At 42.6% G+C, this 25,793-nt stretch overlaps 3 protein-coding genes and 1 long non-coding RNA gene across 4 annotated transcripts; 3 read left to right on the top strand and 1 right to left on the bottom strand.

The window, feature by feature from the left end:
• Positions 1 to 906: 906 nt before the first annotated feature.
• LOC133490852 (uncharacterized) lies at positions 907 to 10,055 on the top strand. The gene is made up of 3 exons (XR_009792302.1): positions 907 to 1,342; positions 7,868 to 7,999; positions 10,035 to 10,055. It is a non-coding gene; the product is annotated as an uncharacterized LOC133490852 (long non-coding RNA).
• rnf208 (ring finger protein 208) lies at positions 10,055 to 11,837 on the top strand. Its single transcript, XM_061801419.1, has one exon. The coding sequence runs from the start codon at positions 10,776 to 10,778 to the stop codon at positions 11,550 to 11,552; it is 777 nt and encodes a 258-aa protein (XP_061657403.1). The 5' UTR covers positions 10,055 to 10,775; the 3' UTR covers positions 11,553 to 11,837.
• Positions 11,838 to 13,677: 1,840 nt separating this feature from the next.
• Positions 13,678 to 19,282, bottom strand: si:dkey-106l3.7 (uncharacterized). The gene is made up of 6 exons (XM_061802035.1): positions 18,692 to 19,282; positions 16,233 to 16,376; positions 15,986 to 16,136; positions 15,810 to 15,892; positions 14,735 to 14,823; positions 13,678 to 14,550 (listed from the first exon to the last, which is right to left on the bottom strand). The coding sequence occupies exons 1-6, from the start codon at positions 19,280 to 19,282 to the stop codon at positions 14,451 to 14,453; spliced, it is 1,158 nt and encodes a 385-aa protein (XP_061658019.1). The 3' UTR covers positions 13,678 to 14,450.
• Positions 19,283 to 22,034: 2,752 nt separating this feature from the next.
• On the top strand, positions 22,035 to 25,523 carry cimip2b (ciliary microtubule inner protein 2B). Its single transcript, XM_061802036.1, has 6 exons — positions 22,035 to 22,090; positions 22,221 to 22,378; positions 23,585 to 23,739; positions 24,262 to 24,394; positions 25,117 to 25,302; positions 25,414 to 25,523. The coding sequence occupies exons 1-6, from the start codon at positions 22,035 to 22,037 to the stop codon at positions 25,521 to 25,523; spliced, it is 798 nt and encodes a 265-aa protein (XP_061658020.1).
• The last annotated feature ends 270 nt before the right edge of the window (positions 25,524 to 25,793 follow it).

Consider the following 25,793-nt stretch of genomic DNA (forward strand, 5'->3'; position numbering starts at 1 on the left):
GGCTAAACCTTTAGCCACACTTATCCAGTCCTTGTCACTAGGAGCGACCAATCTTATAATAATGTGTGGTCAATTAAAACTCCCTCGTCATAAAACGAGACTACGGCTGAGCAATTTGGGAAAATGCTGTAAAAAAAATGCACTTTTCACAAATTTTGCCATTGCAATTGAATATGCACATGTCCGCAAGCAATCGTTCATCCTCACATTCACATCTACGGACAATTTAATGAAGCTGCCTGAAAAGAGGGGAAAACAGACCCCCAAAAAATGTCAGATTTGAACCACGAATCTTACAACGGTGAGGCAGATGGGCTAAACCCTAAGCACACTGCTGCGCTTCAACCTTTCATGTTTTTAAGTACTTTATGTCGTTATTAATAATTTCTAAACTAGAATTTTCAGGTGCTCCCTCCACATTTGAATCTTATAACAGGATGCCTATATCAACCACAACAACATTAGTTAATAACACATTTTTCAAGCAATTCTAAGTTTACCCTGGATGTAAAGTTGTGCTCATTGCAGAGAACATCACAGTTGGATGAAATCCATTTTGACTGAGTTTTTGGCTTGGTGTCAGCATCTTTTAGAACATGATTTGTTAGTGGATTTATGCTTCATTTAATTCTCTTGGCACTCTGTAGATTGGATCTACATTTGCGCCAGCTTCCTGTGTGTGTGTTTGTGTCCGTGTGCATCTATGCGTGTACATCGTTAGCTGAGGAGGGAGGGTGTGGGGGTTGGCTATTAATGTTCTTCATTGGCTGAAATATTTTTCTGGCAACTAGAACGCGCGACACTGCCTGCAGAGCCACTGCAGTGTGTGCTGCAGCGAGGGGATGGGAGGGAGTGTGTGATGGAGAGATAGAGGGCGAGAGAGCAGGAGTGAGAGATATTGACAGGGAGAAAGGAGGGACAAGTGAGGAGAGTGCGCATGTGCAGCGCTGAGGTGCGCTCGCCTGGAACCGAAGAAGAAGGAGGAAGAGGAGGAGGAGGTGTTGTTGTGAGAGGGACACAGGAGAGCGGGACGACGAGAATAACAGCGAGGTCCGACTAGATTAAAGAACCAGGCCCAGGAGGACTGAATAAGCCACAGCAGGGAGGAAGAGAAAGGATGGAGAGAGCCCACAGAGACGCTCCGAGACACACCGGCGGAGGCAGAGCGACGGCGTGAAGGACAAAAGACGAGGGATGTGGACGTGCCTCCACCTTGCCTCCTCCATCTTAACATTCCTGCCGTCGTCATCCTGCTGGGAACCAGATTTTGCATCTTCAGAGCCCCTACCTTGCATCTTGAGAGCAAAGAAACCGTCGAGACAGGACCTGAAAGAGGCTTGAGGTGAGCATGTTTTGGATCTCAGATGCAGAACTGAACAAGGTGCTGGTGGGCTTACATAGCTGTTGCATCATTGCACATGCATGACTTGTGATAGCCCTCCTTGGACCGTTTATGAAAAAAAAACATCAAGTGTGTTTTCATATCTACAAGAATGCACGAGCTGAATTTGTTTTGTTGTTGTTTAGCTTGATCAAATGCTGTCATAGGCTCCGTGTGGCCCACGGGCAGCAGGTTTCTCAGCAGTGCTGTGCTGGCTGGAAATCCCGAATAGTTTTGACATTCAACAGACCTCTTAGAATGTGTGCATGAGGTGTGTGTGTGTGTGTGTGTGTGTGTTCTGTGTCCGACATCCAGACCTGTATCCTGGTGTTGCAGTGGGAAATGTCTGATTGCATAACCGGGTCTCTTGAACGCACCTCTCTCTCTTCCTTTGCCAAAAAAGCCTCTCCATCTTGAATATTGTTCACATCAACAAGGGCTGCGAGCTTCTCGAGGCGGCGGGCCTTTTACGACAAATCAAGTGGCCTTAATCAATCGAGCCACCACCGGCATACTGCAGAAGCTCATCAATCACAGATGAGGTGGCGGGTGACGGTTTGGGCCTTTTCATTTTTCTGCCTGCGTGCACCTCTGCCATGTTGTTGTACGGGAACAATGAAGAGCACTTAGCAGAAATGAGTTGCAAAATGGCTGAAGCCAACTGTGGATGGTGAGAGACAGAAGCACTTCAATGTGAAAGCAGCACCAGTCTTGACACATTCAAATGAGCAACCGCGCTATCTCCACAAAGTAAACCATCGGATTTGGACTCAAGGTCAGCGCGTGTTACATAATCAAAATACAACATAATACCCTTCGAGCTGCTTTTTTACCAGTCAAAGCTTGGATGCGGACAGTTGCCTCAACATAGCTGACAAATCTGTCGGCGGCATGCGGTAGTCTCCGTGTCGACTCGTATGAATAGACAGATATGAAAAGGATGTGTAGGACAGATAGGATTCCATTGAGAGAAGATGAGAGAGAGAGAGAGAGAGAGAGAGAGAGGAGAGAGAGAGAGAGACGGGGTCAGCATGGAGACAGACTGATGACTCATTCAGAACATTCAGAACCCTTCTTCCTCTGGCGTCCTCCAATCGCAGGTGAATCAGCTCGGAAAAGATGACGGTTGATAGTGGGTGTGTGAGGATGACAGAAATGTTCAGCGGCCTTTTCTCAGGAAACAATGTTCTCACAAGAATGCAACATGAAATCATATGAAAAGGTTGCAAATCTCATAATATGGCCGTCCGTCCTGGGGTAAAGATGGTCCAAGTATATGCAGGTATAAGAAAAAGAACGCCCCACAGTAAACTTGTAAAGGCATTGCTCAGTTCCAACTGTACTTACTATTTTTCATGGAATCAAAGTTCTTTTCATAATTATAATTTTGCTACTCCTTTAGCATAGATTAATGGGTTCCAAAGTACAAAATCGAGTCACTTCCCCGCCATAGGAACGACACTTAATCATGAACTGAAGACCTCCTGTGAAGTTCTGCCCATTACATCTGTAACCAACAGGAAAAAACACTGATGTCCATGGCTACAAAAACAACCACTTTTGAAGCTAGGATAGAAAAAGCCAAATAAGTCACAAAGTCACTCCAAAAAAGCAAGATATAAAGTAACAAAGCAACACAGAGAACAATACACATACCACTATAAAGTACACGAAAAGATGACGTGACGTGAAACAGCAACAACCTTCTGACAGATTGAACAATGGAATAAACATGGAGGAAAGTGGTAAGTCAGAAAGGCCATAATTTTTCAGATATCATTTTCACACCTTCAGGGATCCCAAAGGCGCCAACATTCCTTGACGATTTTGAAGAGTTTCTGTTTGAATTTCTTTGCAGGACGTCCGAGCAGCTGCCCAGGGCTGCTTTTTGGATTTGAACTGTTTCCCACCCTCACAGATCTTTTGCTTGAGAAAGCCTCAAAGGTTCTCAAATAGGGTTGTGGTCGGGGAGGATGGGGGCCACAGCATGATGTCGATCCTTTTATGCCCATAGCAGCAAATGAAGCAGTGGAATACTTTGCAGCATATGACTGTCCACTGATGATTTCTGGGCAAGCCTGGAAGGCCCAGATGGTTTGTGGAAGGCCATCATGTCCCAACAAGGCTTCGACATCAGCAGCAAGGAGGTGTCAGAGTGGGGAAATCATGTATTTGGCCGGAAACGTGCCAGGGAGATCACTTATTGGGCCCTTTAGGGTCCCTGAAGATATGAGAATGACCTTTGAATAGTACACTACAGTATTGGACATGCTGACTGATCGGTTTTCACCTTGGTAACAAAAGAAGAACATCATTTACACAATTATTTCCAAGCAAGACAATACAACAAAACAAAAGAAATTGAAGCAACAACTCTCCAAAAGTCACAAATTTAATGCAATTGAGAATTATGAGAAAAATACTATTGTTATTATGAATTATTATTATTGTTCAAAAACAAGTGAATTAAATTTCAACTTGTTGATTGTTGCTCCCAAAGGAAATTTGCATCAACTTTTGGGGAAAATCTAAAAAATCCAACTTATATTAACATATTTATTTGAAGCAAAATATAAGTAAGTAAGTATAAGAGCGAGCAAAAAGATCAGACGGTCAAGTTGTCGGCATAAATAATTTTACAAAGTAGAAGACAAAAAGCATTCCATTGATACCAGCGCATTGATTACTTGTAAACAATCTACTAAACTGTCATGAGAACAGCTTGAGTATGTATGAGGATGATGTTTGTGTCTGATATCTGCTTGCCACGGGTTTGTTTGTCAGCCAAATGGAATGTAAAGCATGGCTCCCAATGAGGGTGACAATGCTGCATGCACATGGAAATGAGCAATAAGTGTGTGCGTGTGCGTCCATCTCCCACCATCCTCATGTTTGTGATGACAATCAGCATGTCGGATACCTACCTTGATTTCATTAGCATCACGATGGCCTTGCAAATGCACCCAGGGCGGGGGGGATGCAGACACATCCCTGGGCTCGCTGCGGGAAAATCTGCACCAGTTTGCAATTTTTGCTTTTTCACATGGTCGTCAGGGTCGGGATCAGCTCTTTATATAACAGCAGATGTCGATTAAGATGGAATCTGCGCCACTGCCGACCTATCTGCAGGACGAGGAGGTCTCTTATTGGCCTGTCTCGTGTAGTGTTGTCTGCAAATCAGAGAGGAGTCATTTTGGCTACTTTGTCTCCTCAGGGGTCAAACACTTCTCTTTTACAGGACTTTATTTCCATAACACGTGCGTTCTGTCTGATTTAGCCCCCAACTCGACACGACAGGTTGACGGACTGGACAGACACGTCTACATTCAAAATGGATGGTGTTCAAATCCTGGCCCTTTCTGTGTTGACTTTGCATGTTCTCTCAGTGCCTGTGTGTGTTTTCTTCTTCTTTTGCTTCTCAGGTTTTCTCCCACATCCCAAAAACATGCATGGTAGGTTCATTAAAGACTCTAAATTGCCTGTAGAGTAAGTGTGTGTGGGAACGTTTTGTTTGTTTATACGTGCCCTGCAATTGCCTAGCGACCATTTCAGGGTGTGCCCCGCCACTCGCCCAAAGATAGCAGGGGTAGGCTCTCGGACCTCATGAGGAGAAGCGGAACAGAAGATGGATGGATGGATGTGTAAACATGAATTAATTGGCCCATTTAGTTGTTATTCTCTGCAATAACATGGTTTCAGCCAATCCTATGTGACAAGCGTATTGTTTCACCAAATCACGTATTTCGATGTTTTGTGACTGCCAACAACGATAGCTTAGCAATTATTGCCTCGTCCTCCCTTTGTGACATTTTTGTAAGACAAGTGGTAAGAAGTGTCGCTTATTCATACCATGGAACTGATCATCAATGACTTACTTACTTTGACACTGGACACAAAGAGAACTTTCGCCTCCCTAGTTTGGCAGCCAGGTGGCGGACAAAAATAGTGTGCATCAATCAGCTATTCAATGACATTTAAACAATTTTGTGATTTTTTAAAAATTTTATTAAAGTTGGCATGTTTTCCTCAACAAAACGTAAACACTCCATTGAGAACTATCTTATTTATCCATGTAAATTCCACATTGTGTAAATCCCATTTTTCAAACCTGAAATGAAATAGTGACACAAATATTACTGATTTACTGAAAAACATTTTTCAGATTGCAGTGGAACCTCTAAAAATAATATAGTTGCTGTGACGAGAGGTCATGTGAATGTTAGTTAGACAGCATTAGGAGATTAGGATTGTTTTCTTTTTCTTTGGCTTGTTTTTGTTTTAGAATGCCGCCGATAGTAAAGAGGAATTTGATAAGCACACAAGCGAAAACGGAAATTAATACATCGGAAGGCGGTAACGACCACTCTGACTTTGCTCCACTGTAAAATATGGCTGACACGAAGTCGATATCAGACCAAACTTGTTCACGTTTTGAACCCAAACTTGCAATTAAAAAAAAAAAAAAATATATATATATATATATATATATATATATATATATATTGTTAGCGTTTTCAGACAAAAGTTAAATACATATTATTGGGTATATGCCTATCTTTTGTGGCTCTTGAACTCATTATCTGCAAAACAAAAGACATTTCACCGTTCATATGAATGGGAAGAAAGTGCTTTAATTAGGGGTGTCACTATCAAATCTTTTTAGAATATATTTCCAATTGATCATTGGTTAAATAATCAAATAATAATCACCCTCCCCTAGATTTTTTTTGGGACTACTAACGTGTTTTATCCACATTTATGACCAATAGATTTAGATCCTTACACTGTAAATATTAGTACTGAACGTATGCCATAAATTTTATTGTACAGAACATGAGACAGCAAAATGCTAAATGCCAAACTGTTAGTCATCGTAATTAAATGGTAAACTGGTAGTCATTGCAATTAATATGAGCACGCAAGTCATTACTATGTGAGGTCAAAAAACAGTAACATGGAGCTCATTTATAAATAATGATTTATGTACATGACACATCTATAACCGTCTGAAAAATAACTTACATATGCTCCATATGCTTGTCATTTTTGGTAAACTTTATTTATTAGAGGCCCAGCACTCCATCTTTCTGCAATAAATCTACATGTGACAGATGAGTTTGTTTTTTCCTGTTCTTTTGTTGTTGTTTTTTTTTCCCGGCGGTGCTTTGAGGCAGAAATTTTGCATCGACCTATGTATTTTGGAGTTCAACTTAGATGCGTTCTTGGATTTTATTTTTCGCAGCCCTTGCATCAAGCTGTTTTAAATAAAACAACTAAATGCATGCTGCAAAGTTACCTTGCGTTTTGCATTGATTTGATGATACTCACCTCCCTGGCACATGAACTAATTTGTCACCTGTCATCTGTCACTCGTATTTAGAGTGAGCAACAAGTTTTATTTATGCTGCAAATGAATCGCTCGTGTTTCCATGCTTATCACATGCGTGTGAACGGGAGGGGGAACAGACATGGGCTATTTCAGGCAAAGTCTTACAGATGCCCACTTAGTGAGACTGTGTGTGGAGTGGGGCGACAAACATGCACGGTGGGACGATAAAGGGAGGGAAGACGTGTCTAATATGGCCGCCGTATCATGTGAGAGTTTTTTTTTTTTTCCCTGTCGCTGTTGAGGGTGCAGGAAGCGTTGATGTCTGCACGCTCACACAAACCACAAATAGAAACCTGCTCTGCTGTGCCGCCTTTTTACTTTCTCTTCATTCGCCATGTAGGTCACCCCCTCTGCTCATTTATTTTGCCTCAGTGAATCATCACTTTGCATTGAGGCGTCATCCTCCTTTTTCATTTGCGTTTGTTTGTTGTGTATAATAAAACAGATCATCTAAATGCTTGACATTGTTAAACCCTCACGTAGGACAGGAATCCTTTGAGATCCTCTCCAATGGGTTTGAGAGCTCCGAGGATGATGGCGTGTTGAAAGAGAGAAGGATGCATGTCTGCCACAGTCACCTGCTCTCGCCAGACGTCTGTTTATTTAACAACTACACTCTCTTTCAACTTTAAAAGAGCTGGTGCAAACACATACTGCCCTCGAAAATTTATTAATGCTCCTTTTCAAAAGAGTTTCACGTGTGCGCAGATGGCAAAAGTAATTGCTCTTTTTACTCATGTAGAAATTCGGATACTGTAGTACCTTGACTTACAAGTTTTATTCATTCGGTTACCAAGCTTGTATCGCCATTTAAAATTTCAGGACAGGTGTCACAAAGGATATGTTTCAAATCCAAACTACAAAATACCGTTTTTTTTCCAATCTTTGTGGGCCACAGTTAAAGTAGCATGTCCATAAAGAGATTATGTGGTCTTTATTTTGATCAATATGAGAGAAAAAGCAAGAGTGGTGCCAGAAGCACTCGTGACAATACACCTGTGCGCAATGAGCATCTGACAGTTCCTTGTCAGGATTAATATCACCGAGCCGTAGCAAATTTCCATGTACATGTGATTTTTCCCCCCTCTTTTTCTTAGCTGAAGGACATCATCAAGGGGACCCAATTTAAAGATGTGGACCACATCAAGATCACCGTGACGACGGGGATGTGGAGGATCCTGGAAGAAGTTCTGGGAAAGCACGCAAGACTCCACAGGATTACTTCAAAGGTGAAAACTTATTGTCGCGTCCCATCGGAAACGAGAGGTGGACCCAAATGCAGGAACTCGGAAGACGCAAGGTAGTTCAAGAAGAGACACGTTTATTGTATGCCGAGGTCGGGGATCGAGCAGGCAGTCCGGTGCAGCAGCGGTTCTTGGGGCGTCGGGCGAAGAGAGCAGATGAGTGGGCAGGCAGTAGTCGGTACACGGGGAAACAATCAACGCAGGCAGAAGTATCAAGGAGTCAGGCTTACAAGGTTGGTCGGAGAACAGACGGAGGTCAGTACACACAGGTTCAGTCAGGAAAACGAGAGTGCTGGAACGGGGCATGAAGCTCAACGAACTGGCCCAGGACCAGTCGTCACCGGGTCCTATATATACGGGGGATGATCAGCCCGCATGAGGCACAGGTGTGTGCCTCCCAATTAGCGCAGCCGCACGGGCACCCGCACAGCTCGTGCTGAAGCGGCAAGATCATGACAGTAGTGGTCTGAGATCAGGTAGACAGTCCAAACAATCCGAAGTACCAGTACGAATGGGCTTATGAGGGTGGTCAGTGGACAGGCGTGGGTCGGTGCACGGAGATCAGAAGTCAGGAAAGCAGGAGTGCGGGAACGAGGCATCAGGAGCAACGATCTAGCGGAGTATTTGTCGTCCCCCGGGTCCTATAAGTACTGGGTCTACTCAGTGTTCATGAGGCGCAGGTGTGCACCTTCTGATTAGCTGGCCACGCCTAGCCCTGGCTTGAATCCAGGAGCATGACACTTATACTGTGATGTTTGGTTTTGAAATCTAAATTACGGTAGAACAGTCCTGAAACTTTTCGGACACACCTTGCACATTATATGTAATTCAATCCGTTCTCCAATCCCATTGAAATGTTGTGAATTTTGTTGTAATGTGTTTATTAATGCATAAATATAACATTGTGTTGCATAAAAAATACATCTGGATAACAGTAAATGTGAGGACAAACTGGTTTTTAGATCGCTTAATTGCTGCAAGTTGGGACAAGCTGAGTCACAACAATTCGAGCGAGTTTTGGCCTCCTGTTGCTAATTGCGCTGGCTCAGGACTTGTTGCCATTAGCACAATGTGTTCCAGTACCTTTGCTAACATTTTGAACTTTCTTACAAAACAATGCTAAATTAGTTGATGATAACCCCAGATTTTATTCAGATGGCAAACATTTGAAGATGAGAATTAATTTTTTTAGGCTGACTTAGTACACACATGTATGTATGTATGTACCACATATTATTCTTGAATTCTGTAAAATCAAATAATTTTATTTAATAAAATGTATTGAATTTTTTTGTAGTTATTCAATACAAGAAAATATTTAGCTTCTCTGAATCTGTTTTGTTCATGCCATTGAGGGTTAGGATTAGGGTCCCTGGTCAACATCTCAACTGCGGTCGACTTTACTTACTTTCTTTGACGCTCTTATTTTACATCTTTTTTCATGCCAAAATGTCATCCGTGAGGATTGAAAGTAGCAATGAATTTTACAAAGTAAGGAGGATAAAGCACAGATTTTTTTAAAGTCATCAGAAAAAAAATACTTGAATAAAGCTCAGATAGGTGGAAAATGGACTGAAGTACATGAACAAAGTAATGTAGTATCAATCCGAAATATTGTTTTGTAATTTCATTCGTTATTTGCAGGTCAGATTTTAAAAACAGCTTTAGATGGTTTGAGCCAAATCTGTTCCGGCGATTAAGTCAAACAATAACTAGTCTGCTGTGGAGCAGGAAGTAACCTGATTGCTGGGTCATGCTGAAAGAAAAACCTCGGACCTGGACTTAAGCTGAAATGCGGTTTCTATCATCAGATCAACGTATATAAAATGCTAATATGAACCGCATTAGCATTATTTTTACCACGGCTTCCTCTGCACAAGCTACAGCGAAATTCGTTTCAGTCGGCACAGATGAGGCTCACGATAAATGTCACAAGTCTTCATGCCCGTTGACAACCAGCAATTTGTCTTATGTGAATACATATCTAAGAAAAAACATTCCTTGTCTTGTGTTTTCACAGGTAGATGCACCAAAGCTATTTCACCGTCTAAAAAGGGAGACAACCACGGAGCCCCACACTTTTAGACTCTTATCACTCCCTCAACCCGAAACCTAAACTCCCACCTCGTAGGAATTCACGAAAGGAAATATTTCTGACCACGAGGACGAGGCTCAAAGGACACCTCCCCCAAATATGAGACCACCCGCTTGGGTGTCAAGGGTCAAAGGGTGTCAACCAGGGTCCACTGAGAGAATTTAGCAGAGGTTAGACAGAATACGTCATAGTAAAGTTTCACTTGGCCTGACATTGGATTCACTCTGAGGTACTTGGATCATTCTGCCATGTGCATGCAGACATCAGCCACCCTGTAGTGTGTGTGTGTGTGTGTGTGTGTGTGTGTGTATAAAACTGTGCATTGAAAGTTACCTATTGGTGCTGGCTGTGTGAATATAATGTTTTAATACTTAAGTAGCCAACACCAGTCTAACAAGCTGGACAGTTTATGCTTAAACATTGAATTAAGGTGCTCTGGCAAAACTCTTTAACCTGGCTAGCCCTCATCTGGACTCAGGCTGACAGGAACATCCACCGGGGTTGGGAGTAGGGTCTCGAAAGGCAATATGGATACAGTCATTCGTCCACATGTGCCCTCTAATGGCTGACATTAACACAACAACACTACCCAGTCGTCTTTCCCAGAACCAGGCAGGTATGCCCACTCTTCTTTAGAGCCTCTCTGCGTCCACTTACAAATTCCAAATGTCCTGCCTCAGGCGTCAGCCTGTCACCATCCCCATGGACACGGTCAAGATCATCCAGTCTGAGAAGTTCCCCAGAGAGTGCACGGTGCCCGTCACTCAGCCTCGCTTCGCCCCGCCCCCCAGAGTGGCATGGGATGGCGGTGGTGAAGGGGAGATCATTGTCAACCAGGCTTGCAGCGACCTAACGCTTGACATGACGGTGGCGACCCCCAGGCCCATGGTGTCCCCCCAGGTCCCCGTTGCCCGGAGGGAGCAAAGTTTCTTAGCGCAGCGCAAAACCAGTGCCAACGAGATCTGCTACCACCAGTTTCACTACAAGATGGATGACGTGATTGTCAACCAATATGTTCTACGCTCCTCCTCCACGTCCTCATCTTCGTCCTCGACCTCTTCGGGGCCCCCCATGCCCTGCGAGCCCCTGGACTGCCCCACCTGCGGCCACACCTACAACTTCGCCGGCAAGCGCCCTCGCATCTTGTCCTGTCTGCACTCGGTGTGCGAGGAGTGCCTGCAGATCCTCTACGAGTCGTGCCCCAAGTACAAGTTCATCTCCTGCCCCACATGCCGCCGCGAGACCGTGCTGTTTACCGACTACGGCTTGGCAGCTCTCGCCATCAACACCAGCATCCTGAGCCGGCTTCCCGCCGACCCCAACGGGCCCGTGCAGTGGGGCGGGGACGCCGACCGCAGTTGCTACCAGACTGTGCGCCAGTACTGCCAGTCGGCCTGCACCTGCCACATTGTCAACCCGCTGTCCTCCTGCGGCATCATGTAGACAAAATGCGGGCGCCACGTAACGCTGCTCAGCCACACCTTTGTCGACTATAAGCTCTTCCCTACCCCTCACGCGCACACACAAACAGTCAATACTCCCTCCACAGATGACGTATCTCTATATATTTAATAGGACAGATGGATGCTGTGTGGGACTAATGGATGCCGACAATTCAATAGATAGCAATTATATGTATTTTACGTATGGACTGCAATCCTGTTCACCCTCTCGTTTGGTTGGATGTGTTTGTCATCTCTTTTCATGGGAATGCCAAGGGAGGTCAATCCCGCTGTCCTTTCAAGGTGAATAAAGAATCAGTTAATGACAAAATTTTTTCCTCTTATTGATACTTCTTAATCATAGCGTTAGGGCTCGCTAACCCTAGGGCAGTCATTCCCCACCACTGCACCACCTCCCACTTTGTGTGCATTCATGTATCTATGCCAGCGACATACAGTGAAAAAAGTAATTGTTTGAACACCTTGCTATATTGCAAGTTCTCTCACTTAGAAATCATGGAGTGGTCTGAAATTTTCTTGGCAGGTGCATGTCCACTGTGAGAGAGACAATTTAAAAAGAAAAATCCAGAAATCCCAGTGTATGATTTTTTTTTAACGATTTATGTGTGTGATACAGCTGCAAATAAGTATTTGAACACCTGTCTATCAGCTAGAATTCTGACCCTCAAAGACCTGTTAGCCCGCCTTTAAAAGTCCACCTCCACTCCATGTATTATCCTGAATCAGATGCACCTGTGTGAGGTCGTTAGCAGCATAAAGACACCTGTCCACAAGGAGTGGCTCTGTAAGAAGCATATCAAGGTTCTGGCGCGCCTTAGCCAGTCTCCAGACCTAAACCCAATAGAAAATCTTTGGAGGGAGCTGAAATTCCGTGTTTCTCAGTGACAGCCCAGAAACCTGTCCGATGTAGAGAAGATCTGTGTGGAGGAGGGGGCCAAAATCCCTCAAGCAGTGTGTGCAAACCTGGTGAACAACTACAGGAAATGTTTGACATCTGGAATTACAAACAAAGGATACTGTACCAAATAATAACATTGGTTATCTCAGGTGTTCAAATACTTATTTGCAGCTGTATCACACAAATAAATAGTTTAAAAAAAATCATACATTGTGGTTTTTGGATTTTTCTTTTTAGATTATCTCTCTCACAGTGGACATGCTCCTACGATGAAAATTTCAGACCCCCTGCATGATTTTTACGTGGGAGAGCTTGCAATATAGCAGGGTGTTCTAATACTTATTTTCTTCGCTGTATAGTGACAGACAGAACTACTGAATCCCCTTCCACCAGATAGCAGAAGGTACAAAATCAAACTCTCCATCCACCTGCTGATATTCATCCAACGGAATAAGTTGCCGCACGGGTACACTGAGTTAGTATATTTGTGAGTAAATTTGGATGAGCACTTCATTATTCCAGTTTCCAGTGAACCGTGTTACAGACTCATATGCAGTAAATGAAAATCTGCAATAAAGAGAAAACTTTTTTTGCATGAAAGTATCTCCTCAGAACATGCAGTAACACACACAGTGTGGAGCCACCACGTGTAGAAGTTTGTTGAAACGCTCACCAAGATGTCATCATCTGCAATAGCGCGCGAGGGAAGCGGTTGACAACGTACACGAGTCACTCATTTCATAAAATTACAAGGCTTCGTAGGTACTGCTATTTTGGGTAGCAACAAAATTCAAATAGACTCTTTCATGTGTTTTGAATGAGATTATCACCCATTTCTCTCCCCGGGTGGTTAAAAGGGAGCAATGGAGCTTCCTCTTAAGAATTGATTCATTTTAATTTTAATTTTATTTTTTTTTATTCAAAACAACAATAAGATTTTTTTTTTGAAACCAAATCTTACCCCAATGGGACATACACTATATTGATGACAAATTAGCATGTGCTTTTTTTTCGCAGAGCCAATTTTTTTTTCTGAACAGAATTTCTGCTAAATATAGTATTTAATTGAAGGAAATAAAGTTTATATGAGAACTGTCCTGTCTGGTGGACTGAAATTTAGACCAGTGGCTCTCTTTTAACTTTTTCATGATTCCACTTTAAAAGAAAAAAAATAATAATAATTAAAAGACAGAAGAGTAGCGGGACTTGATGGTGTTCATCAAAACAAAAGTTTTATTTCTTAAAAGTATTATTTTAAGTCATTATAACAGTTTTCTACAAAAATAACAGCACTTTAATATAAAAGAAAAAGAAATTTAAATAATGATTTAATTCAAATGTATTGGCAGCTGGTAAGCACTGGCCGGCCTCCCACTTCTGAGGATCAAGGTTCAAATCCTGGCTACACCTGTGATGAGTTTTCATGTTCTCCCCGTGCCTGCGTGGTTTTCTCCGGGGACTCCGGTTTCCTCCCACATCCCCAAAAGTTGGAGACTTTAAATCGCCCCAAGGTGTGATAGTGAGTGCGACTGTTATGTGTCTCTATGTGCCCTGTGATTTACTGCTTGATGACAGGCTAGGATAGGCTCCAGCACTCCTGCAACCCTTGTAAGGATAAGCGGCTCAGAAAATGGATGGATGGATCAAAATGTATTGCATGAGTTAAATAAGAAATCAAAGAGCAATTTAGAGTTTCCATAAACGTGGGCACGGGATTTTTGACCCTGGTTCTCAAAACTGTTAGGCCAAGGCTCTGCAGCTGCCCCACCATGCTGCGCAAATGAACACGATAAAAATAAATACTATATGCAGTCAATATTGCTTATATTCTACAAGTATTTACACATCAAATCAATATTTGTAAATAAAGGTGTTATATGTTACAAATGTATGTTACAAAACATTGTAATACAGCAAGAACGTAGGAAATGCACTATGTATATTATCCTCCGACCTTTATAGCAAAGATTTCCTGCGGTGTCACTGTATGGTAGAAGCAGGAAGCGTTTTCCATCTATTCCTGAACAGTTGGCTTAGCTGTCGCCGAGTAGGGTTTCTTTCAGAAGACTGTGTCATTTGGCTGCAAAAAAACAACAACAACACATTGAACAGAGCTGCAATGAGCATTCTGTGGACAACAGCAAGCAGTCAGGAGGCAGGCCGGATGCCATGTTGGAGGACCCCCGCATGGTCAGGCACCATATGGCAGGAGCACGCGCCCCACAAAGAGCTTCTTTACACCAGTGAACAAGATTACAGCTCACCTATTTCGGTCTGGGAGGCTGGCGTCGCCTCTCTTTAACGACACGAACTTGATCTTTCGGTTCTTTCTGCCTTTAAGTGCGATGTCCTCCTTTATAGAAGAAGTAGTAGTATACATGGGGAAACAACCAAACAGAAGATATTTAGAAAAACAATCAATAAAGCACAAAACAGTAATCATGACGTGTTTTGTGAATGTATGTGAGAAATTTAAAAAAAAAAAAAACTACCACAAGTATTATTTTCACAGGTCCTTAGTCATTACTTTTCTGCCCCTTATAATATTAAGAATATCATTAATACTGAGAACAATACTAGTCTAATATTTAATGACTAAGATTAATCAGGTAAAAGAAACTAACTGGGATTAGGAGGATACGAAAACAAAAATATTGAAAAATTTTGAGGCAGGTATTGTTCCAAGCAAGTATCACTCATTATAATAATAATAAATAAAATTAAAGCTATCTTTGGGCGAGAGGCGGGGTATGGGGCACATATAAACAAACGACCATTCTCACTCCCATTCACACCTACGGGCAATTTAGAGTCTTCAGTCAACACATCGTGCATGTTTTTGGGATTTGGGAAGAAACCGGAGTACCCCGACAATACGGGGAGAACATGCAAACTCCACACAGGCGGGGCTGGGATTTGAACCCCAGTCCTCAGAACTGTGAGGCAGATCCTCCAACCCTTTGTCCACCATGCTGTATAATGGTAATATATTACATAAAATAATTTCATCAGGCATTGATTACAATCTTTATTATATTTATTAATTTTAACAATATTTTTTGGTTTTCAGTAGTAAAACTATAATAATTGTATTATAAACCCATTTTATTATAATTGAGTATTACTATTACTATCATCACTACCATTATTGTTATTAGTTGTAGTAGCAGAAATAAGAAGTGTATTTTATACAAATAGTAGTCATAATAATAATCGTGATAATACACTACTCATTTTTGCCCAGAAAATGATACTACAAACAAGTATCTGAAACAACTTAATGTGATGAAAGCAGTTTATGTGTTCGTACTTATTGGGTAGGTTGTAACGGATTTCTACCTGGATGTTTGCGTCATTAACTTGCTTGTCCAGTAAGTTGAATGTACTCATTTGCTGCCCTTTGAAGCCTAGGTTTAACTTTCCTGTAAATAAAAAAAATAATAAAAAAATACCATCAAACCTATTGAGCAGGACAACATTCTATTCATTAGTCATTCAAATAAAAAAAAACTCACGTAGATGTATCGATGATGAAGAGTCTGAAGCTGATCGCTGACGAAAATGCCCAAAAGGAGATTCTTTGAGCGGTTTCTTCTTGGAGTAGTACTCGTGCCTGGCACCATGAAAAGAAAGCGGCTGCTCCAATGATTGACAGCTGTTGCATTCCTGAAAAAAGGCGGAGAAGGAAGTTTTTAATAAACAGGATGTTAAGAACCTTTATTGAAATAATAATAATAATAAAATGAAACCTTGTGTGCTTGCCTCATCTATTTGACTCTGAGCCCTGTCCAAGTGGTAGCCGCCATTGGCACCTTGTTCCTTGGCGAAGTCCTCCAACCTCTGGCACACCTGCTCCAAGTACTTAAACCCAGGACTCAGGCCCGTGGATGCCACTTCATTGTGGTCCTGCAACATAGCATGCCGCAGCAACGTTACTAAGTTACAGCTCGTTGGATATGATTTGCCTTGAACCCTTAGCATTAAATTCAGTTTGTAAAATCATCCACCGATTAGGGCCGCGGGTCAGCTGGAGAGGCCAGGTACACACTGGACTGGTCGCCAGGGAATCACAGGGTACATATAGATAACCATTCACATTTGCACCTATGGACCGACACCTTTGTCATTGACACTAACATGCATGTTTTTCATCGTTTATTTTCCCATCACACAATGGCAGAGATCGCATGCAAACACTGAACTCCAAACCTCCAAACTCTGTCAAAAGTCCTAACCACTAGGGAACTGAGATGCCCCACAAAGTATGCAGTACGTTTTTAAAACCTATTCACAATACTCAGTGAGTGTGTCATACCGAGTGAAAAGGGTTAAAGGGTGTGGTTATGTCGGTAATTATTACTCTGTTGTGTTCTTGGATCCCAGCAAAACAAGCAATTCCTAAGTCATGGGGGCATTCTATACTCATGTTCTAAAAATTAATATACAAGGTCATCTTGGATTTTACAATCAGTGATCCTCTGGCAGTCCGACACGATACGTGTAAGGTTACTATCTTCAACCTGTTTAGCCCGATTGATAGCATCATTTCCCCCCCCCCCCTCCAAAATCTTTATGGAACTGCCCCTGTTTTTAAACTCTGCAAAAGAAAATTTAATTAAACATAATTAATGGTTTGTAAAATTACTGGAAACTATGTCGCGTGGTGTCGCTCATTGAAAGTTCAGGCGCTTGCCTCAGAACTCGTGGAATCATAAACTGAACGCACCAGAACAAAGGCAGGGCCTCGTAAATACTGTACACAGCGAAGTTAGTTCAACATTAGCTGTGCTGTTCAGACTGTGACGAAGGTAAACGATAGGCATTGAAGTTACACCTACAGCGTGAGAAAATGCAAGAAAAGGTGATATTTTGATCCTCCTTTGCAACAAAAGCAATTTCTACCCAAATAAGTATTAGACTATTTGCCACATGTACATTCTTTAGTGGCATTTGCTTACTGACTTTAATCATGCAGTGCCCAAGGACCAAAGCCGGAGCTTGTTCCAGGACCCTGACGAAGGACAATGACAATATACCCAGACATGAACAAACATGGAGAAAAGAAAACAAAAAAAGGGCCCAAATGTGGGTGTACAGAGAGGTACAAGCTACAATAGAACCAGGTTCCTTCAAGAGTGGTGTATAATTTAGTCACGGTCATGTTTTGCATACCTGAATTGGGCCTAGGTTCATTACTTTCTATAGTACGACTTTACTACTGCATTAGCAATTAAAACAGTTCATTAAAATCAAGTCAAATGAACATCTTACATGTAGCATGTTTGGTCTTTTGGAACACAACTGAGCCCCCCCAAGGCCTCAACTGCTTCAAAACTATATGGCCACTATTCATTAATGTTATTGCTGATGGAAATGTATTGTTTTTGCATTTTACTTGGCACATAAATTATAATTGGACAAATTGACCATTGTAAATCCAGCTAAAGATCGAAGCATAAAATTGTCCAAATGTCGTGGAATGACCTGCGCTAGACTGGCGATCAGTTAGGTAAGACTCAGAGCTCCAGAAATGGATAGATGTCTGGCTGTACTGGGAAAATGAAGCATTTAAATTCAATGGCAATCATGCCTTTGACCACTTTGATTGATTAATTACCTTGTGAAAGTTTCAAACGAAAGAGAACATCACAGACATACTGTTGAAATTCCCCTTCCATTACTCCCCCTGCCTGTGGGCGCCAAGTCATGTAGGCAGACTGGTTTGATCTCTTGCATCACAGACAAGAGTGTGTCAAGCAGTGCTGAACGTGTAATATTGTGTGTGTGAGGTGTGAACACAATTTGTAAGTAAAGAAGAGTCGTACCCTGTGCCCCCCCCCCTTACTTTTACCTTTACGAGGCAAACAAGAATATGCATGTTGCTGTCTGATTCATGTAATCTTCAAACTGCTCCTGGAATCTTGTAACATTCGCTACCTAAAATAAGGATGTCTGGTGGGAGAGGGACTCTAGCAGCCAGAACAACCACAAACCTAGCCCCAACATTAAGACTAGAGCCAAAGGCTCACCCAAAAACAACACCAACTAGTGTCTAAACTAACCCAAATGCAGACTTAATCCCTAACCCAAACCCTAGAATTTTTCACCCTACCTCAAACCCCAACTCTAACACATGCACCTAATCCAAACCCCAATCCTAACCCAACCATGGTCACCTAACCCTAAACTCCACTCCTAATCTTATATCTCAGCAAACATACCTGCATTAGTTCCATCGTACTTCTCGAAGGCAACATCTGTTTGTCCATCCCCGATACGAGGAATGATGGTGCTGATGGGTTGGGGGTCATACATGAGCCAAAACTCTCGGACCTCAGTATGGAGGGTCTGCGTCGGGAGGCTGTTTGAAAGTGTTGATCAGATGCATGGGCTTCAGATTGTCGCCTGGATTCTGATCTCTGGAGGGCTTGCTTCAATTTTTGGTTAAAGACTGCAGATCCCTGAACTCTTCTGGGACTGGTAGGCTGGGAGGAAGCAGGTGGGGACCAATAACGGGGCAACGAAGCCGATCCCATTGACGAAAACGCCATTTCAGTCCCTTGCCCTGATGCAAAAGAGTCCATCTCTGCCATATCCGTGGACAATGACGAGGTGGCGAAGAAAGTGTCAGTGCTGGCTGTCTCCACTCCAGAGTCCACAGATTCGGTTCGCACATTTTTCTCCCAGCCTGAAGAAGAAAATGAAGAATGTGTGGGAGATGCTTCGGGAATATCCTCCAGCAACTGCGGGTCTGGGCTTTGCTCTGCCACCCAGGCCTCCATTAGGTTCCCGAAATTCCTGTAGAGATTCATTAGCCCTTGCTTCGGTGCCGCTTCGGCGACACAATTCAACTGGAACGAGAACGTGAGCAAGGATCCAGTTTAGAGAGTCTGTTTGAGGTGTTGTTCAAATATATTTTGAAACATCCCACTTGGGTCCGCCTCCACACCTTTTGTCCCCACGCCTTTTCCACGTCGCCCGTCCTACCTCTGCCAGCCGCATGCTCACACTCGCGCCTTGCAGTCGCTCACATAGGAAAACAATGAATGACTCAGCTGCAGCCAGTTCCCCATGTTCCTTTTGGGACTCGCGTATAGCCATGAAACACGCAAAGCAGTACGTGGCCCACCGCCGAGAGATTTACATTTAAATATGGGAACTACATGTGCTGTAAAGATTTGATTTGAGAAAGAAAATGGTGAGGCATCAATGATGGAGCAATAAAACAGGTGAACTGCAGTACGTCCCCTTGCTCCTCGCTTCACAAAAGCATACATTTAGTAATGAACACACATGCACACACACACACATTAGATACATTTTAATTACCCCTAGAAGTTATTCTTACGTGTCCTTGAGTCCCTTTAAAGGCACTAATACAATTTTTTAAAATTTGATTCAGATTCATCGGAATTTTTCAAACAAAATCAATGGTTCCTGAGTCATTATAAAATTAAAAATATAGTAATGTAGAAGTTATATTATCATTGCTGTATGTTATGGGAGGAAAACAATCAGAAATTTGAAATTCATCCTATTTGTGAGAGTTTTTTCTGTGATTTATTATCTTTTCATATCTCAGATTATTTTGCATATTTTCTTCCATTTGTTCCTTTTACAAATATGACACAGGGTGTCCTCTGTTTCCAACAATTACTATTAGTCATAATTACTGTAAATATCCATCCATCCGTCTTCTTAGCCACTTATCCTCACAAGGGTTGCGAGGAGTGCTGGAGCCTATCCCAGCTGTCAACGGGCAGTAGGCGGGGTACACCTTGAACTGGTTGCCAGCCAATCACAGGGCACATGGAGACAGACAACAGTCACACTCACAATCACACCTACGGGCAATTTAGATGTGGGAGGAAACCGCAGTGGCCGGAGGAAACCCACGCAGGGATGGGGAGAAAATGTAAACTCCACACAGGTGGCTCCAGGATTGAACCCGGTGCTTCAGAACTGTGAGGCCAATGGTTTACCAGCCGCGCTGCCCTACTGTAAATATTAGTGTGTCAAACATTTCTATGCCATAAATGTAAACCAAATGAAAAATGTTGATTACAGTCGTAACTGAGTTTGTGGCGGGTGACCAAGTTTTCTTATGCTGCCGCACAAACTAGCTCATCGTGCACCATTTGTAGCTCCGAAGCATCATATTTCGCTAACTTTATAAACCATAGACCTCCTGTAAATGTGAATAACTTATAGAAATAATTCCCCCTTCCTGCCAACTTGACATTGTTTGTTATCTTTGCTTTTGCCCCGGAAGACTTTAAGGTTAGTCTTAGGAATTGACGTTCTCTGAATTAATTTGCATGCGTATGGAGATGGGGTTTTTTTTCAAAAGATTTTTTTAGTTTTCATATTTTGTCTTTTTTTCCTTAGCCTGGGAGGAAATATGTGAATTATTTTAAAAATGTATTTAACTTGTGTTGTCATTGTGACTCATTTGCATTTTTATTACTGCCAACAAATGCCTGAGGAGACTGAAACTGTATTTCACAACAGCAGTGACAAAATGTATGAAACAGAAGGAATGTGTAGAATGGACATTCCTCGCTGCTGATATGATCTGAGCTCCTTACGTCAAACACACACACACGCACGAACACACACACACACACACACACACATCTTTCACAATCACGTTTTCACAAAGTAAATGTCTATGTATCCCCTTAAATGTCCACAATGCAATTTACTTTTAAAAACTAGAAGATGATTATCTCCTCTATGAACACCTATAAATGCAAATAAATGCAGATTTAAAGGAAGGTGAACTTTCAATAAAATCCTCTTTTGTACACGTTACAACCAAGTTTCCAACTAAAGAAGTGAATGACCTTCAAATGATTCTTAGAATGCATACATCTAAATAGTTAATCAAAACATGTGGGCAGGACAGTGGACCTTGTGGTAAGCCTCGGTGTCCCAGTTGACTGGTTTTGGGTTCAAATCCCAGTTAGGGCCCTCCCTGTGGGAAATTTGCTCTCCCTGCTCATAGATGAACTCTGGCTTCCTCCCACATTGAAAGACGACACGTTAGCATCAATTAGCTCTAAATTGTCCTTTCGTGTTAGTGTGAGTAGGCTTGTTTGTTTATACCGGCCCAGCGATTGGCTAGCAACCAGATCAACATGTACCCTGGTTCTCGCCCAAAAGTCAACTTTGCTCTGCTCCAGCTTCCCCAGACTTAGGAGGACAATTGCAATAGAAAACAGAGGGATTTGAGCTTGATTTTCTCCCCAATATTTGCAGCAATATTCCACCAGAGGTAGCTGTTTCACAGTAATGCAATGTAATTCACACATTAACTAATATGAAACAGTAATGGGAACATGCATAATGTATTGATGACCTTTGAACCTAGACAACTAAATAAAATGGTTGGCTTAATTATGAAATATATATTCAGAATATTAAATCGCCCCATTTGTGAGTGTGATCCACAGGGTTATTGGCGTTTCGAGGATCTCGTGCATAGCAACCAAGCAAGCCAATACCCAAGCAACCAGTCAACAAGAGTGCTGGGGACTGGACCTTCCCTCCCAGACCACCAATATGGAAACAGGAGTGAGCACAGTTCTGTTGGAGCGCAATCCACATTGCGTACCAGGGTGAGTGCATCCCTCCAAGCATTTTGTAATATCGTTTGAGGCCAAGGATTGGACTGCGCTGGACTGTTTGAAGGCACTAATGCTAACTTTTTGGAGGTAAATTTTCTTACGTTGGCTTTTACATTTTTAGTTTCTCGGGGTATCGGCCACAGCTCAAATTCAAAATAGGTAAGTCTTACGGCCAGCTAATGACTGAGCTGCGGAGCCCGGAACTGCACTCTAGTCCAGCCTTGACACTCAGAAACATCCCTGAGAGACACGCCAGCCGAATCATCCCAGGTTACACTGGTAGATAACACACACACACACACACACACACGCACAACCATTTGGCAGTCTTCACAATGTGATTGAGCAACAAATCAGAAAATTGTTTGAATTGTATTCAGTTAATCGTTTTTGTTTACATTCAATTAACTGATTTGCTAGCTAAACATGGTTTCCATAAAATTCAAGTGATTTAGTTTCCTTCATGTCAATCCAATAAGCTTGGAGTTGGCCAGTGGAATGACTCCAATATGCTCGGCTACTGGGCAAATGTGCACGTTCACAAATTCAGGAGTGGCAGGAGCAGGGACTTTACAGATTTGAAATCCTTTCAACTGTTCAATTTTAACTGGAAGCAATTAATACACGCCTGAGACAATTTATTTTGCTCAACAGTTTAAGCGACGTAATTCAAGTTTTTGCCCTGTGAAACGATTTTTCTTTTCAAATAACCCCATGCAAACACACCAAATTTTCGCTACATGGAATTTAGGTACTAAGATAAAATCATGTTCATTCAATTAATATTTTTGTTGTTGTTGTTGACTTTGTTGTCTTGAGTTCAGCACTGTAACATATCATCCATCCATCCATCCATCCATTTTCTTTGCCGCTTATCCTCACAAGGGTCACTGGGAGTGCTGGAGCCTTTCCCAGCTGTCAACAGGCAGGAGGCAGGGTAGACCCTGAACTGATTGCCAGCCAATCGCAGGGCACATCGAGGCAAACAGCTGCACTGACAATCACACCTAGGGGCAATTTAGAGTGTGCAATTAATGTTGCATGTGTTTGGGATGTGGGAGAAAATCGGAGTGTCTGGAGAAAACCCACGCCGGCACAGGGAAAACATGCAAACTCCACAAAGGCGGACCCGGGATCGAACCCTGGACCTCAGAACTGTGAGGCCAACACTTTCCAGCTGATCCACTGTTGCGCCTGCAACATATCATGATCCATTTATTTTCAAATTTATTTTTTTAAGTCCATACATTGTTTTACTCTAATCCTTTCACCTGTGAAAAGCAGCTCTGTGTTTGCACCATCCCGACAACTGTGGGCGTGTGGGGGCCAGAGGTCATCCTAAACTAGATGTGCCATCTTGGTGAAAGGAGATCCTTTGAGGCTGACCATACTGTGATTTTCTCCTCGAAGGGCATCCCTTGATATATAAAGGTGAAAAAGCTTTGAGGACGACGAACTTGACACTCTTGTGTTTCTTGCCTTTAGGTTTCATCCCCAAGAGGAAGAACTATATCGCCTGCAGCTTTTCCAAAACGTGTCAGAGAGCATTTTCTGACTTTTACCAGGAGACTTACACAAATATCCAACGGGCGTCAATAAGTCCATCGCTTGCTGTCAACTCCACCCAACGGCAGTCAGGGGTATAAATACGCTTTACTTTCTCTCCATACTCTGACTGTGACGACGGCATATTCCACAGTTACATCTAATAATCCAATGAGATTTGAAACAACGTTTTGAAAGCTCTCAGCATGAAGCAGTAGTTTCACACCAGTGGAAACAGAAAATCTCAATAATATAAAACATTTTCAGTTCATGGTTAGCACATCTGTCTCACAGTTCTGAGGACTTGAGTTCAAATCCAGCCTGTTCTCCCAGTGCCTGCGTGAATTTTCTCCAGGCACTCTGGTTTGCTCCCAAATCCCCAAAACGCGTATGGTAGTTTAAACGAAGATTAAATTGCCCGAAGGTTCAAATGTCAGTGCCAATGCCGCTTACCCAGAGTTAGCTGGGATAGACTCCAGCACTCCCGTGACCCTTGTAAGGATAAGACGCAAAGAAAATGGATGGATGGAAGAATATTTTTATATGCATAATTATTTTATTTATTTATTTTTAATGAGGCACTGTTTTGGTGATACATGTTTGTTTTTTATTTGTAGGTCCACTGGCCAAAAGCCCCCCTCACTCCAGTTTCGGACAAAATGGTATCCAACAAGTCCTTGACGAACTTCACCCCAATTGCAAAACCATATTTGTTGGCTGATGGCCACCCGTGCAAGTACTACATGTCAGGTACAACACAAGGTTGATGGGTAACTGTTGGATGAACTAGCTAAGCTAAAAGACAACAAAGTGTGAAATTTTGGGAAGGACCCAAATACAGTCATGGTACAGAGAATAATTTTCACTTTTTGGCGTTTCAGTTCACTTGCGTGGGGGCCAACCACGTTCAGCACCATAAGCTATTTTACCACCAACTTTTCCAAGTATAAACGACATGCAATCAACTACATTGCAGAGTACTCTACTTATTTATCATTGCATTATTTGATATGTATCTATGGCTTGTTTATATTCCATGCAATATTTACTGTATTTATGATACGTTGTATAGAAAATGGATGGCTGTAATATGGGCCCTGCTTACTATCGGCAGTGGCGAGGTCGGGAATGGTGGTATCAGGGGCGGACCGGCGTTGTCACTGTTGCTGTCATCATGGGATCATTGCGCCTGTTGATACGGGTGTTGTTCTACGCATTGTTCTCTCTTCCCTCCCCCGGTCGCTGTAAAAGCTCTTTCCAGTTTGCCCTCACCGTCGACCAGCTGAGAAAGATGGCTGCCCCACAAAGCCTGTGTTTTCCTTCTTGCCATTGTGGGGTCAGTTAGTTTGGATGAGGAGTTTGTTTCCTCACTCGCTCAATTTGTAAATTGCTTTCTGCTGTGGATTGGACTCAAGAAAACTAAACAAACGGGGGGGGGGAAAAAAACAGTTTTGGATGATGTGTTTGTGAAGGATTTACAGGACATGTGCCGGAATCCCGCTTCTTAATCGGGAAAGGCTACCCCATCGCTACCAATGAGGCCCTCGTTCAGTTCGGGAGGCAACAAGGTGGCGGCAACTGTGCACCACTGCCCATTCACGCAATCTATCCATCACGCCACAAGGGTGTGGTGCCGTCGTTCACGGGACACATTCCAGGTACCGCGTGTATCGCACTGCATTTCGAATTATCTTCGGTATAAAGCTGAAGAAGAAGTTTGGACATCCTGTATAAGTACTGTTAACTAACTATTCTCACCCATCCCACAGGATACAAATTCATGTATGGGCACACCTTTGGTCGTCTGTCCAAGAGAGCTTTGGAGAAAAGTGCCACAGGCCGACCCCTTCCCCAAAAATCTGAAAGCAGATTTGAGTAACAACAAGATAAGTCTGTCTATATAACTGTTTTATTGAAATGATTGTCTTTGGACATTAAAGGATGCATTCCAGCGTTCATTCCTCACACATCACGCCATCGATTATTGCAGGTTATTGTGCAAGTCCCCGTTCGTATATGAACAAAAGTCTTCTTTTACAAGACATACATCAAAACAACACAGTTTACAATATGGCTTACGACTGTTTATAACAGAGGATTTCACACATCTCCATGAGACCATTTTCAAACCTTAACCTGCCTTGAGAAT

This window comes from Syngnathoides biaculeatus, chromosome 17 (assembly GCF_019802595.1).
Source record: "Syngnathoides biaculeatus isolate LvHL_M chromosome 17, ASM1980259v1, whole genome shotgun sequence".
NCBI lineage: Eukaryota > Metazoa > Chordata > Actinopteri > Syngnathiformes > Syngnathidae > Syngnathoides > Syngnathoides biaculeatus.